This window comes from Dipteris shenzhenensis, chromosome 4 (genome assembly GCF_047967505.1).
Source record: "Dipteris shenzhenensis isolate YYH24624 ecotype China chromosome 4, Dip_SZ_1.0, whole genome shotgun sequence".
NCBI lineage: Eukaryota > Viridiplantae > Streptophyta > Polypodiopsida > Gleicheniales > Dipteridaceae > Dipteris > Dipteris shenzhenensis.
Window position 1 is genome coordinate 57,096,370 of NC_141599.1, and position 16,810 is coordinate 57,113,179.

The window sequence follows — 16,810 nt, forward strand, 5'->3', positions numbered from 1 at the left end:
CAAAGGAAAAGTTGTCAACGAAGAGGGATTTTGAATGCCTAGATTTGTCATAAACTTTGTTTCCACCACCTAGGAGGATGATTCATACACCAAATCCGGTTTGCATGAGCAAAAAGACCCAAGGTGGGGGAAGTAGAACCTTGTATTTTATGGTTGCAACTGTGATATCTATTATCAATAATGACAGACACGCTGGATCATCAAATTGAATGACGCAATTGTTCAAATGGTCTATAATTTGGAGACGAGGCACTGGCTAGAAAGCATATAACATCTCAGATAGTACATGCCTAAAGGTCTATAATACTGTCCCAACCCAGACTGTCTGATTGCAACTGTTGAAGGATAAGACCATGCCATCTACATCTAATACATTATCCACTATGTGTATGCCTTTCAACCATATGAAATAAGATTGATGAGGCTTTTGTAAGACCAAAGGTAGTGTAAAGGCCTTAGACCAATGTAAGTATTCTGCCTGCAAAGAGTTGCCTAGCAAAGTATTTCTGCCATTCCATTTGAGTCGAGAAAGTATGTGCTTCCAGTCTGAAAGCATGCGGGAGATAAAAGAGGAACACTTCAGCCTACCATTAATATATCCAAGGAGAAAATCCTAGTAAGAAAGATGCCAATATCCAAAAGCATCTGTGGTCAAGTGCAAAAGTAAGTGCCTCATCATGTGCACCCATGGCTGATCATCCTGCATAATTTGAAGCATGATTTTTCCCTTATGTGCCAAAACATGCACACAAATATTCAAGATAATCAACCCTCCACATTTGCTGATGATGAGTAACTTCCCATCCCAAAGGGTAACCAAGATGCCACCCTAAAAGGTTAGGTAAAACACTCTCCCCAGGCCATAAGATATGATGCCAATCCTTGACATGCAATGGGAGAAGCTTAGATTTCTTAAAATTTACATGTAGGCCAGCTGCCAACCCACATAAAGATAGAGCACGCACTAAGGCATGAAAGATCCCTCTCAGTAATATGAGAAAAGTTAATCATTAGCATAGGCTCGTGCTATAAAGACCTTCTTCCAAATATCTGTAAACCATGCAGAGTACCTGTAGCTACTAAATGATCCATATGTCGCAGCATAGGATGAGTAGCTATGGCATACAGCAAAGCACTGAGAGGGCAGCCTAGACATGCAGAACAGGAAAGAGTCCATTCATATTTAAGATCACTAGAAAAAATGGCGGAAGCCTTGCTATACTGATACAACCAGTAAATAATATGCTGCATTTTTTCCCCAAATAGCAATACCTTCATGGTCTGCGAGATTAAATCCCATTGTACCATATCAAAGGCTTTAGCAATGTCCTCTTGTAACCAGAGGACATCCTGCTCAGTATACTTTGCATATTCAATTCCTACATACGCATTGGCAATATTATCTATAATATGTCTCGATAAGGAATGAACCCACATTGAGCAAGGTGTAGTCCCTCATGCAAATTTTTTTTGTAAATAACCAGCATGAGCATAATAGGCCTCCAATCAGTAAATGTCTCACATAAATGCGTCATAGAGAATAGTTTAATCAGTTTTCCAAAAGGAAGGCACTTGTTGAGATTCCCAGGCATGCTTTGTCATGTACAAAATTGCTGTTGAAATGGCATCCCAGTAATGTAGAAAGAACTCCAGAGTAAGACCATCCCAACCCGGAGATTCCATTTGCCGCATGAACGAATTGCATCTTTCAATTCATTATCCTTGAAAGGACCCTCAATCTGCATAGCCTGAGAAGGTGTCAAGATGGGATTAACATGTAGAAGGAGTTCTTGTCTTGCAGCCCTTATAGCATGTGAAGGGGCAATAACAGCACCAAACTGATTTGCATAATGAGCAACACATTCATCAGCAAGTTGTGTCCTAGAGCATGTCCAATGCCCATCTGAATTTTTAGCCTGCAAATATTTTTAGATTGTTTGCTGTAATGCAAGCTTTAAAAAAGTCTTTGGAGGAGCAACCCTTATGAGAGAAAGCCCTTTGTTTTGCTCTCGTTTCCCACTTCTGAATTTTTCTATTATCATTGCAAAAATGTGTCTCGCTTGACATAGTGAAGTATCTCGCTTGCATTGCAAAATGTGTCTCACTTGACATAGTGAAGTGCCTTCAACATGACAGAGAGCCTTGACATGGCTGAGTTCAGTTAGAGCATGACAAGCATTCTTAACCTTGACACTTCCTGCTTGAGAGTGTGCATGTATTTTTTATCATAATCCTTGATTACATGTAGCATATGGTTAATAAAAGCAACCCAAGAAAAATCAACATTTATTTGGCAATATGCCCAGATAGGAGTGATGGCATCATGCACCAGATCTTTATAAGCATCATGCTGCAAATAACTATTATTTACCGACGAAAGCAATGTCCTGTCTGGCAAGTCATCGTCTTGCACTTCATAAAAAGCCAGCTTTAGCAATATTGGGGCATGGTCAAAATGTGGAAATGCATAGTCAGCCCACATATGACCGTTATAAGCATTATGTTAATGTGCATTCAGCATATATCATTGATCTAAGCGAGCATGATAATCTGCTGTGCATTATACGGAAAAGTGTAACCAGGAAGTGGAGCCCGGGCATTAGACAGAAGCAGACTCAAATGTATCTCCCCCCCCCAAATGGCATTGTATAACCATCCATCGCCCATCACGATCATCAAATGCCACTACAGGATGAAGGGCATGCTTCACTAGAAACACAATACCTGAAAAAGAGTGATCCCGTGCATAGAATATATCATATCCTGCAAAATGCCCTGTTCCACCTGCATAAGTATGCTGATTGTGCTCTTGTAAGGCCACTATGTCAAGCTGTAGTTTATTGACATATACCCATACAACTTTCAATTTCCGCATATCACACAACCCGTGTACATTGTATGACAACATTTAATTTGCGCTAACATATTTACAGATATGTACATGTTTTATCACACCAAGAAGGTAGATCAGGTCCGCCTTGGGATCAGAAATGCGATCCTGATGTGGAGCTGCCTCCTGCTGAGTAGACATAAAATAAGCAGCCTCATCTTCTAGGAAAAGGGTAGGGTATAAGTGCTGCCCAGGTAATTCCAATTCCAGAATTTTCAGTTGGGGTGTGCCCATTATAAGATGGATTCTCCATGTATGAGAGGGAGGAGCCCTTCTAGCTGTAACAAATTTTCTTGGGATCTGCTAGCCCTCATTAGAAGATTTGTCCTTATATTTTACTTCAGAAGTAGAAGGCATCATGCCATCTCCATTAGGAGCGGCAACAATCTTGGCCTCGCACTTATTAGGGGCCGTAATGGCTGATTTGGTAAACTTATCTTTAGGAGCTGAAGTCCCAGGGGTATCCTTGTTTTACACAGGGGTAGGCATAGCTTCTGGAGGCATCTTATGCATAGGCAAAGGACATTGCGAAGCCATATGTCCACATTTTCTACATTTGAATCAAGCTCCAATAAAAAGTCCCCATTTCAATTTATAAAAGGCACTTCCCATAGCAACATTATTAGCTGTTACGGAATAAGATTTTGGGGTAGGGACATCCGTTGCCCACAAAATGCAAAACTTGTTAGAATTCCCATTTGGCCTAGACGGACAAACCACCTTGCTCCAATGTTTTGCAAGAGTTGGCTAAGCACTGTGGGAAATCTACTACTTCCACCCAAACTGGGCATCTATGCGTGATCAACGCAGGATAATCATGTGTTGGAGACCAAGGCAAGAATTGAACCATCTACTGCCCATAAAAAAGACAAGAGTGCTCTAATAGCATCTGCTTATGGTGCTCATCTGTCATGATAACTTCAAAGAATCCCTTAGCTGCATAATGTACCTTCTGGACAAAACAACCACACAACATCCTATTACCCACATCAGCTGCAACTGAAAGAAAATTATAATGGGATTCTTAGCATACTCTTTGTGTCGGGATCGACCATTTCATCAACCTCAACCAAAATTCCCACCATGAGGATAGGGCCCTTCCATTCTGTTCTGGTATCCTCAAAACCCTCATGCATCACATCAAAAACTAACTGAGCCTCATGTGAGGCTTGAGGAGGATCATCCTGATCCATTACCTGCTTAAGCGTCTTGTTTTGTGAAGACCTATCATGGTTGTAAGTCCCTGTCAAGCTGAGGAGTAGCCATCGTTGAAAAAGCACTCTGAAAAACTATAGCAGAAGCTGAAATTAAGAGACCTTATGGACAAGAGAAGGGGGCTGTCAAAGAACAACATGTAAGGGGTTTAAAGGGCAAGCTCAATTGCAGAAAAGATGGATAAAGAAAGGGCGATCTAAGAGCAAGTATATGCAGTGAGTGCAGAGATAAAAAGCAGTGCTAAATGCATGTACACTTAAAAAAAAAACAGTGAAATCCATGTATGTTTATCTTACAAGAGGCAGTCCCCAAAGTAGAGACATGCAATTACAACATCAGAAGATTTCAGTGTAAGACAAGTAAACAGAGTAATCTATTTGATGCATAGACAGGCAATCATAGAGGGATTGCCTGAAATAGTGAAACATGGAAGAAGTAGACACTTCAAAGATTCTATGGTTTTCTGTCTTTCCACCACAGAGTCGAGAGTCCCCATATTGAACCCGTGTGAAAAAAAGATTAAACTCGTGCCTTCCAGGGTGAATTCCGAAAAGCCAAGGGTCCATGTGAAAAAATTATCAAACTCATGCCTCCATGGGTGAATGCCGAAAAGCCAAAAAATCTTGCCAAAGTAAGCAGGAGGAAACTGGGCTCGGAGATGCTGTTGAAGAAAGAGCAGAAAGTCACAAGTGATAGGGCAATGCTAGAAAAGATGGAGTAAAGATTTCTTCGAGCGAGACATCTCTGATAGACAACAGGAGCAATATGCCTACGTTCCAAGAGTTGGCCAAAGGTAATGATGCCAAGCCTCACTCACCATAGAAGGAAGTTTGTAGGACCAAAGCTATTGCGATCTTTTATGCCACCAATTTGGCATTACGATTCTAGACTAAAGATAATTTCCCAGATATGAAATCCAAGGAGGCGGCAAAAACCTGTATAAATTGGCCACGAATACATCAGCTAGGGGTAAGGGGCGATTGGCAAAACCCTGGTGATGTAAGGTCCAACCAGTAAGACGATACGAACACACACAAACCCTGAGACACACACCTTGGGAGGACAGCAAGACAAAGGAGAAGATGATAACAGCAGAACAAGGTATGCTTAGTGTGAAGAGGCATTGAGGAGAGACAACAAGGGAAAGCTGAGTGGTAGATGAGCGTGACCAGGAGGGCCCACGAGTAGACTACATGCAGACCTAACGGGCTTTAGCGACACATGTGAAGTAAGTCGGTGCAGCAAGAAAAAGCCTTGGAGGCAATCTGACTGTAGCAAAAGGGTGTAGACAGCAGGTCAGTAGCCCAAGGGGAAGCCAAAGAGGAGCGCAGACCTATGAAAGACTATAGTTAGCATCCGCCATAGCTTGGTTGCTCCAACCTACTCCCTCTCGCCCCCCTGGAGACACACACACACACATTTTCTTTTTGTGAAATCCATGTACAGTTATATTACAAAGATAAGTTCCCAAGTAGGAGACATGCAATTACAATATCAGAAGATTTCATTGTAGACAGATCTACCAAACAGACAGGAAATCATAAAGAGATTGTCTAAGTGACATCTGGAAATGGTGAAACCTGGAAAAAGGAAGTCTCCAAATACTCTATGATGTCTGTCTTTCCATAAAGTCCAAAGAGCCCAATATCAAAAACACTCACTCAGGATTTGCAAATCCTCGGGGCACTTCGCCAGAGATTGCCCAAAGAAGAAAAAGAGGCCTAGAAAGCAACCAGCTCGTACTAGCTTACGACAGAGAGCAAGAGCAAGACTTACCACTCCACAGGCACCGCCTCAGACACGGGCTCCCCCCCCTCCAAGGGCTCTACTCGAGTCCCTCCTGCACCTCGCACCACCTCTAGCCCACGGTGGGTTCCGATCGCGGATAGGCGCTCTACTTCAGATCACACATCCATCGCTTCGGAGGCTGCCCCCTTGGAGCCTCGGGAGGGGACTAGTGTTCAGGAGCCTTGTTCGACTCCACCCCAAAACAGGTTGTACCTTCCTCAACAGCCCAGGTTGTTGGCACCTCATTAGCAGCACTTCTTGATCAGGACTCAGTACAGGTGCCTCCTTCTGTGGATAGAGGGAAGGGGGTCTTACATTCTATCCCTGCTTCGGTAGGAATCCTTCACACCCCCTCCCCAGGACTGGCTCAGTGGAACTCCTTTTCCGCTCTGGAGAACTTCTCTAACCTCCCAAATGATGATTTTGTACCTTCCACTTTCGGAGAGCCAGTTATCGGCATCCCTCTTGAGAGATCTTTCTCTCTCTCACCTGTGGACTTTCCTCCCCTTGGACCTCGTGTGTATGGCTGGAGGTCAGCTCCGGTGGAGGGTTCTTTTTTCGCCACCAGGTCGGGTAAGGTATTCCAACCCGCTTCCTCCCGCCGATGAGGATAGCCAGTTGGAATATACAGGGATTGGGCGGCATCCCTCATTGTCGTCGCAGACAGCTGATCAAAAATCAGCTCCATCCAGGTGTTTCAGGTGGTTCCCTAGACATGCTTTTTCTTCAAGAACACAAACTGGCTGTCAGAGATTGCTCCAAGTCAGGTAAGCTGCTTTCAGGCCGGACTTTTTGGCTTCCTGCCTTGGGAACCAGAGGAGGTACATGCATATCAGTTTCAGATTCTATTCTCCCTTTGATCATCGGACACGGTACCATTACCCCCTCCAGAGCCCAGTGGGTTTTACTTTTGATTGACGAATGTTAGGTTGGTTTCCTCAACCTCTATGCTCCAAACAACAAAGGGGACCACGTTCTATTTTGGAAAGAGTTGCTCTTGTGGGCTGACATTGCAGATTCGTAGATTATTGGAGGTAACTTCAACATGGTTGAGGCACCTTCTGATAAGCAAGGAGGCAGAGAAGGTGGTATTCATTCCCTCGAGAGAGCAGCTTGGGATGCCTTCTTGTTCAGGTTCAGTGGCAGAGATGTTTGGTCAGATGATGCATTTCATGTTCAGTCTCAGTCACTTTTGTTTTCATGGTCAAACCATAGGGTGTAGATGCCTATCCATGCCCGGATTGACAAAAATTCTATGTGGATGATTGGGCTCTTGATAGAGGGAGGACAATTTGCATTGCACTTGGTGTTTCCTTCCGACCATTTTCCGGTAGTTTTGTCCATCTCAGAGCCCCATCTGAGAGGACGGTCTCACAGTATCAGGATCCCCAATGCCTTATACACGGATGAGACCCTCATAGAGGCAGTCTTGGAGATCTGGGTTTCTCACATGCAGGGGGGAGTGGCCGGTCCCTCACATGTGGCCACATCACTTGGCAGTATCAGCGACTTTTATCACTCCATTGCTAGTGCTCGGCAAGGTGAGGTACTCAGGCGGGAGATTGGTATCCGCCGGCAGTTGGCAACCTTGCAGAGGGAGGAGCAGAAATGACCATCTGATGCTTGGATACAGGAGCGCCTTCTACGGCAAGGGCTCACTTGCAGACATTGCTTGATCAGAGAGCAGAGTATGCCTTCCATGCACGGGAGTCCTTTTGGATACAGATGGGAGGGAGAGTCAATAAACACTTTTTCTCTACACTTGGTCCTAGACATAGTAGAGAGAGTGTCAGGCAGCTTATTGACTCAGACGGTGTTTTGCAGTCTCATCCGGATACTATCATGCACTTAGCGACAGCTTTCTATGCCTCCCTTCTTTCCGCAGATCCTGACACACAGGCCAGAGATGTGGCTAGAGATGAGATTTGGCAGAGTTTACCTGTGTTGGTCACACCAGAGATGATATGCTCCCTTGATGCATGCTTAACCAACATAGAATTCAAGAGTGCTCTCTCCGCCCTTCATAAGGGCAAATGCCCTGGTTCAGATGGTCTTACTCCTCCTTTTTTTACAACCTTTTGGGATACGATAGGTGATCATATTACTTCAGCCCTACAGGGCATTTGGGACTCGGGTGAGATGCCTGACTCACTAACCGAGGGACTCATACACCTTATCCCGAAAGGTGGCAATAGGAATTTTGTATCCCATTGGAGACCCATCACTCTTTTGGGCACTCTGTACAAAATCTTGGCTACAGCGATCAGCATCCGGTTGCAGCCCCTTCTTCCAGACCTTATCCATGATACTCAGACAGGCTTTGTGCATGGCAGGAGCATATTTGATAATATATTTTCCTTTTGGGAAGCCACAGAGTGGGCTATGCAGAGAGCAGGCAGAGGCTGGCAGTTCTACTCCTACACTTTGAGAAAGCCTATGATAGAGTAGATTGGGGTTTTCTTGAGGGCACTCTTCTATGGTTTGGATTTTCAGATGCATGGATTAGAGGGGTGGCCTCCCTTTACAGATCAGCCCACAGCCAGGTTTTGATTGGAGGGGTAAGCGGTGATAGGTTTCAGATTTCCAGATCAGTTCATCAGGGATGCCCTTTAGCCCCCTTCCTCTTTCTCTTTGTAGCAGAAGCTATAAGTATCTTCCTTAGATCTCAGGCTGAGCTTTATGGGTTGAGATTGCCCTTGAGACAGGAGCAGGAGCTTCTTGACTATGAGTTGGCTGATGACACTACTATTTTTATTGAGGCCTCTTCGCAGTCACTTGATTCTTTCCGGACAGCCTTGGATATTTTTTGCTCAGCTGCATGGGCACACATCAATTGGCATAAATCCCTTGGCTTTTGGATCAGTGATGAGGACACTCCAGGCTGGGGAGTTGACATTGGCTTTTCTTGGATTCAGAGGGGTGTTCGTGTCAGGTATTTGGGATGCCAGGTAGGATTGGGCATCTCTCCAGCACAGCAGTTTGCCCCAATATTAGAAAGTATAAGGAAAAAACTCCTTTTTTGGAGCTCAGCCAAACTCGACCTTGCCTCTAGAGTTGTCGTAGTGAACCAGGTTCTCTTGGCCACCGCCTGGTTTGTGTGTTCTTGCTGGTGCCGGTCTAGAGATTGCATCACTCAGCTCATTAGACCAGTCAGGAATTTTCCTTGGAGTGGACTTCATGGCACGGCAGATGTTGCAGCAAGGGTGGCCTGGGAGACCATTATTCTCCCTACATGGGAAGGGGGACTTAATATCATTGACCCGGACTTGCAGTGCAGGGCATTTCTTTGTAAGGTGGTGGTGAGGGGACTCATGCCTGGGCACGAACCTTGGAAGGATTTTTTTTTTTTGGACGCATTCAGGCTTGCACACCTACCTTAGGAGATGATTGGGTGGACAGCCCTTGCTGGATTTTTTCTTCCGCCTCTCTTAGGTCTCCTGCCTCTCCTCTCATGACTGCCATCCTCAAAGCTTGGGGGAGCTTCAGGAACACTCTTCGAAGGGTTCGGCCCTCTACCCTTGAAGAGATTGATAGGCAGCCAATCATTTGGAACGATAGTATACTTGATGAGCATGGCAGACCTCTGGGCACTTCCCATTATATGCAGTGGTCTGGATGGGAGAGAGGCCCTGCCTACACAATAGGCACTTGGAAGGCTTTTATCAAGCTACCTGAGGATCAGAGACTACAGTCCGTGAGTCACCTCAGAGGGGTAGCACGCAGGATTCAACAAGTAGATGCAGCCATCCCGGTGGAATGGACAGTTGAGGTGCCTTTTACTTCCACCACTTGGATGGGAGCTTTTTCGAGGACAACAGTTCCTCTACAGGTGATCGCTTTTCGAGGTTTCGGGAAAGATGCTTTGGTCTTTGACGTTGGGGATGAAGGTATACTCTTTAGATCCAGGGATGATATTCTTCTAAAGGTTGCCTTTCAGCCTATTAGGATTGCTGGTTTTGTGGACCACGGAGCAGGCTTGCACTGGTACTTAGACCCCGACCCTCTACTCTTGGCCCTGGGATCCTGGAGGTTGTGGTTATATGGAGGTGCACCTATCAGGTGCTTGCAATGGGACCTAGGAGAGTGGGAGTGGATAGATCATGGGCACCGAGAGAGGGGGATTCCCTTCTTTCGTTTCACAGTTGGTAATGCCAGGAGATTTTAGCTGAGCAGTAGAGGTTGGATTCCCTCCAGAGCCCCCCATTGGGATAGCTTCTTCATCACCGCAGATTTGCATAGGAATTTCTGGAGGAGGCTCTGGAAATCCCTCAGAAATAGAAAGATCACTCTTTTCTTTTGGCTTTCTATTCATGGAGGGATTGCAGTGAACCTGTGCAGATCACGATTTGGGGCTGATGCCACTTGCCCTCGTTGTCATTCTGCAGAGGAGTCAGTGCGACATTGCCTTTGGGACTGCAATCAAGTGAGAATTGTTTGGAAAGGAGTTGCTCGGATACTCAGCATTTTTCATACTTCCCCTTTCTTCATGACTTGGGGCTCGGTCGCATGGTTATCCCTTACTGGGCCCAGGTGTTTTATGAAGGTGAGCCTTCTTCTTGGGCACTCTCGATCCGCCGACAGGAGATAGAGCCCTGCACTCTTCAGGATGTACCACATACTCCTTTCAGAGCTTCACTTGTTTCAGTGGACACCTCTTGGGAGATTTTGGCTAGCATTTCCTCCTAGCACATTTGGAGAGCCAGATGCACAGAGGCCTTGGATGACACCAGATACACCCATCACAGGTGTTCATTGGTATTTGGAGTGACACGGTTCACACTTTGATAGCCATGTGAGCTAGCATGCAAGGCCCTCCACGGGCAGCCTCTTCTAGGAGGATTGTATTTCTTCGAGTTTGGAGGGGTTCTCCCTTTTTCTCGGAGGTTGCTACCGGATTGAGATGGCACTATCAGCCCCAATCCTTTCTTTTTGGATCTTGAGCTTTTCATGCATTGCATGGTGTATCCGGTATTCCCGTATGGAGCTTGCTCTAACGGTTTTCTTTAATACTTAATAGAAGTCTCTTCTTTGCCAAAAAAAAAAAAAAAAACACACACACACACACACACATAAACACCCATGAACAAACGAAGCCCAAATCTGTTGACTCATGGAGTATTTCACATGGTCAGGTGTTGTCAACGTTTGCTTGTTGGAATATGGATACACTTTGTTTTGGGAGCATTGCCTCAAGCCAAGAGAAATGATGACAATTTAACAAGAAGTGGGTATTTGTGAGGCAATAAATCGTGACTCACTTGTTGGTGCATGCAACAGTACTTCGTGAAAAGGCAATAAAGAACATGTCATGCATACGCTGATTGTTTGTACATTCATAGACAATCAATCGTGGATTGGAGTAGACAATCGCTTGTGCACCGACGACGGATTCGTAGTCATCTATTGGTGAAATGTTAGTTCATTGATCGAAAGAAATCATGGTGTCGATGTATTTGTGTCCAATTGTAGAATTAAAAAATGGAGAGAGCAAGATACAGTTTGGCTAGCATCCCCCAATCCAGCTCTCGCACATACTAGGCCAACAAAGGGATGCCTCTAGTTTTGTTCAGCTGATGAAATTTCCAGTCAAGGATGTCCTCCAGCTCATATAGACCAACCTAGCTCATTTTGCAACAAAGGCACACAATATTTACCCCCCACCTAATCCAGGTGACCTCATGTACAAAGAGTGTGTCACATCTCTAGTCTGAGTAGTCAGCGAATCTGCTCATAACCATCTATCCATGGGAGAAAAGACAGATAGATCTCATAATACTTGGGGCATCGCATCATGACATGCTCTGGTCTCCACCTCGTGTGTATCACAAAGGGTGAATAGCCGTAGGTCTCTACAGTGTCATGTGGCTGCAATATGGCAACCTGCCTTGATTTGGAATCTATGAGATAAGGTCTTCAGAGCTGGCCCATGGTGATCCGTACTATATGGAAGAGATGGATCTCTAGGTATCTTGGTGTCTAAATGAAGCTCCCCTCAACTCAATTGGAGGAAATGCTCCCTGTAGAAGGCCATCTTGGTCCCATGTGTTACACATGAGATATGTATGTCCTATGGATGTAAACCTGCCGTAGGTCATTCCGGATGATTTGATGAGTATCTTGTTGTGTCTGACGCAGGAAAGGGGCATCTTGTGAGTATCAATATCTCTAGCACATCTCATCTCCCTCCAAAGCAAACTGCATATACGATGAGAGGGCCCTCCGTGGTAGTCTTTGATAGCCTGCAATTGTCCAGTCATAATGCTTGACCCATTCTAGATAGACAATGATCTTGTCCAATCCAAGATCTATCCACACTTTGGTCCCCATATGCAGGGGCTAACTAATTCCTTGATCATGAATCACTTGGGCTATGTTCAGGGAGGGCCTGCCAATAATTAAGTGGTACACACCAGATTATAAGCATCTGGCTAGAACTCCCCGCATAGAGCGTTGAAACTCCTTTGACCCATCTGTCTGAGAAACCCAATCTCTGCATAGTGCCCTCCAGGAAGGACCACTCCACCCTATCATAGGCCTTCTCAAAATCCAAGAGAAGGGCAGCCAGCAGCTGTGACTCCTCTCTGGACCAATCCACTGCCTCCCAAAAAGTGAAGATGTTGTCCAGGATGCTGCGCTCCTGGACAAACCCCGTCTGTATCCATCACATCGAAATCTTGAATGCTGTTCACAATCAAGTTGGCACTTAGAAGAACAACTCCTACTCATGCATTTAGAACCACTGTATAAATGTATGCGTTTACAGTCAGATTGTACTATTGCACTTTTCTGGAATACATTCTATGCTTTTCCTATGCCTACTGAGGTCTTGGAATCTGTTGCAAATATCAGAGCTTTTGTCCTTTCCCCCACTTATGATATAGAAGTCACCAATCAACATTAATATTCCACTAAATTGTTTTCTATTTCTCCATTCAGAAAGTTGTATTGAGTACTGTAAGGTGAACTTGTAGTGTTGGAGAAAATTAGTGCATTGAATGAAAGATTGGTTCTCATATAAATTATCTGTTATGTATTTAATTTTTAAAAAGATATTTGTGATCATAAAACTAGGAATCATGGATGGAAAATAGTAAATACTTATATTAAAAAATGTACATTAAAGCTGGGCATTATTGTGAATTCTAATGAAACTCGAGGATTTTGACGTCGTTTGTAGAACAAGGACCTTCTAATGATATACAGAGGAATATTACAGGAAGGCATATCCTTCTCAGCACGAGATCTACAAGAGGATTGACTTGGAATCAGGGAAGGAGAAATATGTGCTTCTTGGAACATTCAATGAAGAGCCCAGTGGAACAGAGATCGGTGATGTATTTGCAGGCCGTGATCCGTAAGTCGAATTGTTTAATAGATGCGTTATGTTTCAGATCTTTTTGCTATAAGGTTTATTGAACCACAGCTTTTCCTAAATATCCTGCTGTGAACTTGTAGCTTGTTTTGTAACATAAGGAATTGTGACAACAATTACGATATATGAATTTCGCTATTAGTACTCTGACGTTTTGAAGTTGCCTCTAATACAATGAAGAAATCGGTATCTACAATCATTTCTAGCTCAGCCTCCCCCCAAAGGCCTGCAAGGCACCTTAATTCCATACTTCATGGAGCACTCTCTTCTGTTCTAGTTGTTGCAGAGTTTGCTCTACCCTCCCTCTATGTGCCAGCCATGACTATTCTTTACAACCAGATTTCTCTCCACCTACTAGCTTTGCCTGTTTACAGTGGAGGCTCAGTTTTTGTTACCCCTTCGTTCCTCCCTTTCTGCAATCTGCAGGCAGGCCCTTTTCTCTTCTTCCCAAGGCTAGAAGAATGCTGCATGAAAATTGAATTACCACATCTGGAAAAGGGGTTGGCACAGCCAGAGATCTCAATATGCCCCCATCAGCATGCCTCTCCCTCAGCCCACCTCTAGCCTGCTCCAGCCTCCCTCTTCTGTCAACTCGCATTTTATCTGCTTTTACTTGCCCTTCCTCTTCCTTCTATCTCCCCCTCATTTCACCCTTGGTTGCTGATTTTGTTTTCTCCTGCATTAAATACCTACATTTGATCGAGAAGCATTGGTTGACTTTTTTGAATTGAAATTAGAATGTCTGTGGGACTTGAAGATGGAATTGTGCCCATGAATAGTCTATTGACTTGACTAAGTCATTGCCATGCGATGTCTTACCATATGTGATCACATATGAGTGTCTTACCATGGAAATAGAGTGTAAGCTAGAGGATTGTCCATAAAGATTACCTGAAAAAGAAAACAAGCTGAAAATTCTTTTGTTTGCACGTGAAATATTTGTAGGTATCCAAGTGGCCATACAGGGGTTGAAGGAACATGATGGAAAGAGGGAGAGAGAGAGGGTAGGCTGGAAGTGATACTCAAAAGGAGACATAATGAAATGGAAATGAAATGACTAGAACAATGAACAAAAATGAGAGTACTCACATGTAGACCAAAGAGCTTGTAGCTTGATACTTGATTCTTTTGACACTAGACAAGTACAGCTCTTATATAAGAGCACACACACACATATGAACACCTATGCATATGGGATAACTCCCAATATGACACGTGGCATCCATAGGACACACTAGAACACACTAGAACACACATTTTTGACTCACTTTGGCTTCATATTCCAACACCCCCCCATGAAGGCAAGGTGAGAGACTACTGGAATGGAACCAAGAACAAAACATGACAATGACGGACATCAAAACTGTGCATGCCGGTCTAGAACTAGACATGGCTCCTACACAATCTTAGAGGCAAGTGAGCATGGCTCAGAGGCTAGTGAGCATAACATAGAAAGCTCATCTAGCATGGCTCAGAGGCTCATCATGCATGGATGCATGATCAACTCAGAGGTCGAGGAGACCAATGCACCAACATCCTAGAACTCATATGCCAGGCCTGATAACTAGACCCTATCAATGCCAATACATGGCTCCCACAGTACATCCCCCTCTTGACTCCAGGGACTAACCAAAAACATGGAGTCACACACCATAAAAGAAATACATCATTTTAGGAGGACAATCCAAGGCAGTAGAGGGACTACTCAAGGCAGAGAACCTTTAACTTAAACATATATAAAAATATATAAAAGATTTCATTGATTTGGCAGAGAACCCATGAGCCCAAAGTAGCTACCGCACAAGAGTGTGCACATCCTGATGCAAAGAGATATGTTGGTGAAGAACTAGGCGAGGATGCCCTCGAATGATGTGTCAATGAAGGCCATATTATCAAATATGCTCCTGCCATGCACAAAGCCTGTCTGAGTATCATGGATATGAGGTCTGGAAGAAGGAGTTGCAATCGGATGCTGATCGCCTTGGCAAGGATTTTGTATAGAGTGCCCAAAAGAGTGATGGGTCTTCAATGGGATACAAAATTCCTGTTGCCACCTATCGGGATAAGGTGCATGAGTCCCTCGGTCAGTGAGTCAGGCATCTCACCCAAGTCCCAAACGCCCTGCAGGGCTGAAGTAATATGATCACCTATCATATCCCAAAAGGCTGTAAAAAACGATGGAGTAAGACCATTGGAACCAGGGCACTTGCCCTTAGCAGAGAGAGCAGTTGTGAACTCTGTGTTGGTAAAGCATGCATCAAGTGAGCATATCATCTATGGTGTGACCAACACAGGTAAACTCTACCAAACTACATCTCTAGCCACACCTCTGGCCTGTGTGTCAAGATCTGCAGAAAAGAAGGGAGGCAAAAAAATATGTCGCTAAGTGCATGACGGTATCCGGATGAGACTGCAAAACGCCGTCAGAGTCAATAAGTTGCCTGACACTCTCTCTACTATGTCTGGGACCAAGTGTAGAGAAAAAGTGTTTATTGACTCTCCCTCCCATCTGTATCCAAAAGGACTCCCGTGCATGGAAGGCATACTCTGCTCTTTGATCAAGCAATGTGGCGGATACCAATCTCCTGCCTGAGTACCTCACCTCGCCGAGCACTAGCGACAGAGTGATAAAAGTCGCTGATACTGGCAAGTGCTGTGGCCACATGTGAAGGATCGGCCACCCCCCCCTGCATGTGAGAAACCCAGATCTCCAAGATTGCCTCAGTGAGAGTCTCATCTGTGTATAAGGCATCAGGGATCCTGATACTGTGAGACCGTCCTCTTAGATGGGGCTCTGAGATAGACAAAACTACCAGAAAATGGTCGGAGGTGGAAACACCAGGTGCAATGCAAACTGTCCCCCCTCTATCAAGAGCTCAGTCATCCACATAGAATCTGTTAATCCGAGCATGGATAGGCATCCGCACCCTACGGTTTGACCACAAAAACAAAAGTGACTGAGACTGAATATGAAAAGCATCATCGAACCAAACATCTCTGCCACTGAACCTGAACAAGAAGGCATCCCAAGCTGCTCTCTTGAGGGAATGAATACCACCTTCTCTGCCCCCTTGCTTATTGGATGGTGCCTCAACCATGTTGAAGTCACCTCCAATAATCCACGAATCTGCAATGTCAGCCCACGAGAGCAACTCTTTCCAAAAAAGAACACGGTCCCCTCTGTTGTTCGGAGCGTAGAGGTTGAGGAAACCAACCTTACGTCCGTCAATCAAAAATAAAATCCACTAGGCCCTGGAGGGGGTGAAGCTAAGGGGAGACCAGGGAACCTGATGAAAACAGAAACTCCCTGCTTGTCCTCTTCAACTGGGTCAAAGCCCAGTTGAAAGGGAAACAAAAAGATCCTCCTGTAGCCTAGAAGTAGAAACCCAGCCCGTAGCAAGTCGACGTCCGGGGAATCTAGGCACACCTGAAAGAAGCCTCGTCCCAACAAAGGAACATCCTTAAGGTGGGGGGCGAGCTCGTGGGGAAGCGCCGCAAGCATCCAATCTCTAGTCTGTGATCTGGAGGGGTGTGAACCAAAGATG

The 16,810-nt window shown here is 44.9% G+C and overlaps 1 protein-coding gene across 2 annotated transcripts in view; it reads left to right on the forward strand.

Moving 5' to 3' along the window:
• Nucleotides 1–16,810, forward strand: part of LOC147903096 (adenylate kinase family protein) — a 263,128-nt gene that overhangs the window by 229,605 nt on the left and 16,713 nt on the right. For both annotated transcript variants that reach the window (XM_087374183.1, XM_087374182.1), the window contains exon 17: nt 13,110–13,247. In XM_087374183.1, the coding sequence (XP_087230309.1) occupies nt 13,110–13,247 (138 nt within the window). The remainder of the gene's footprint in view (nt 1–13,109; nt 13,248–16,810) is intronic.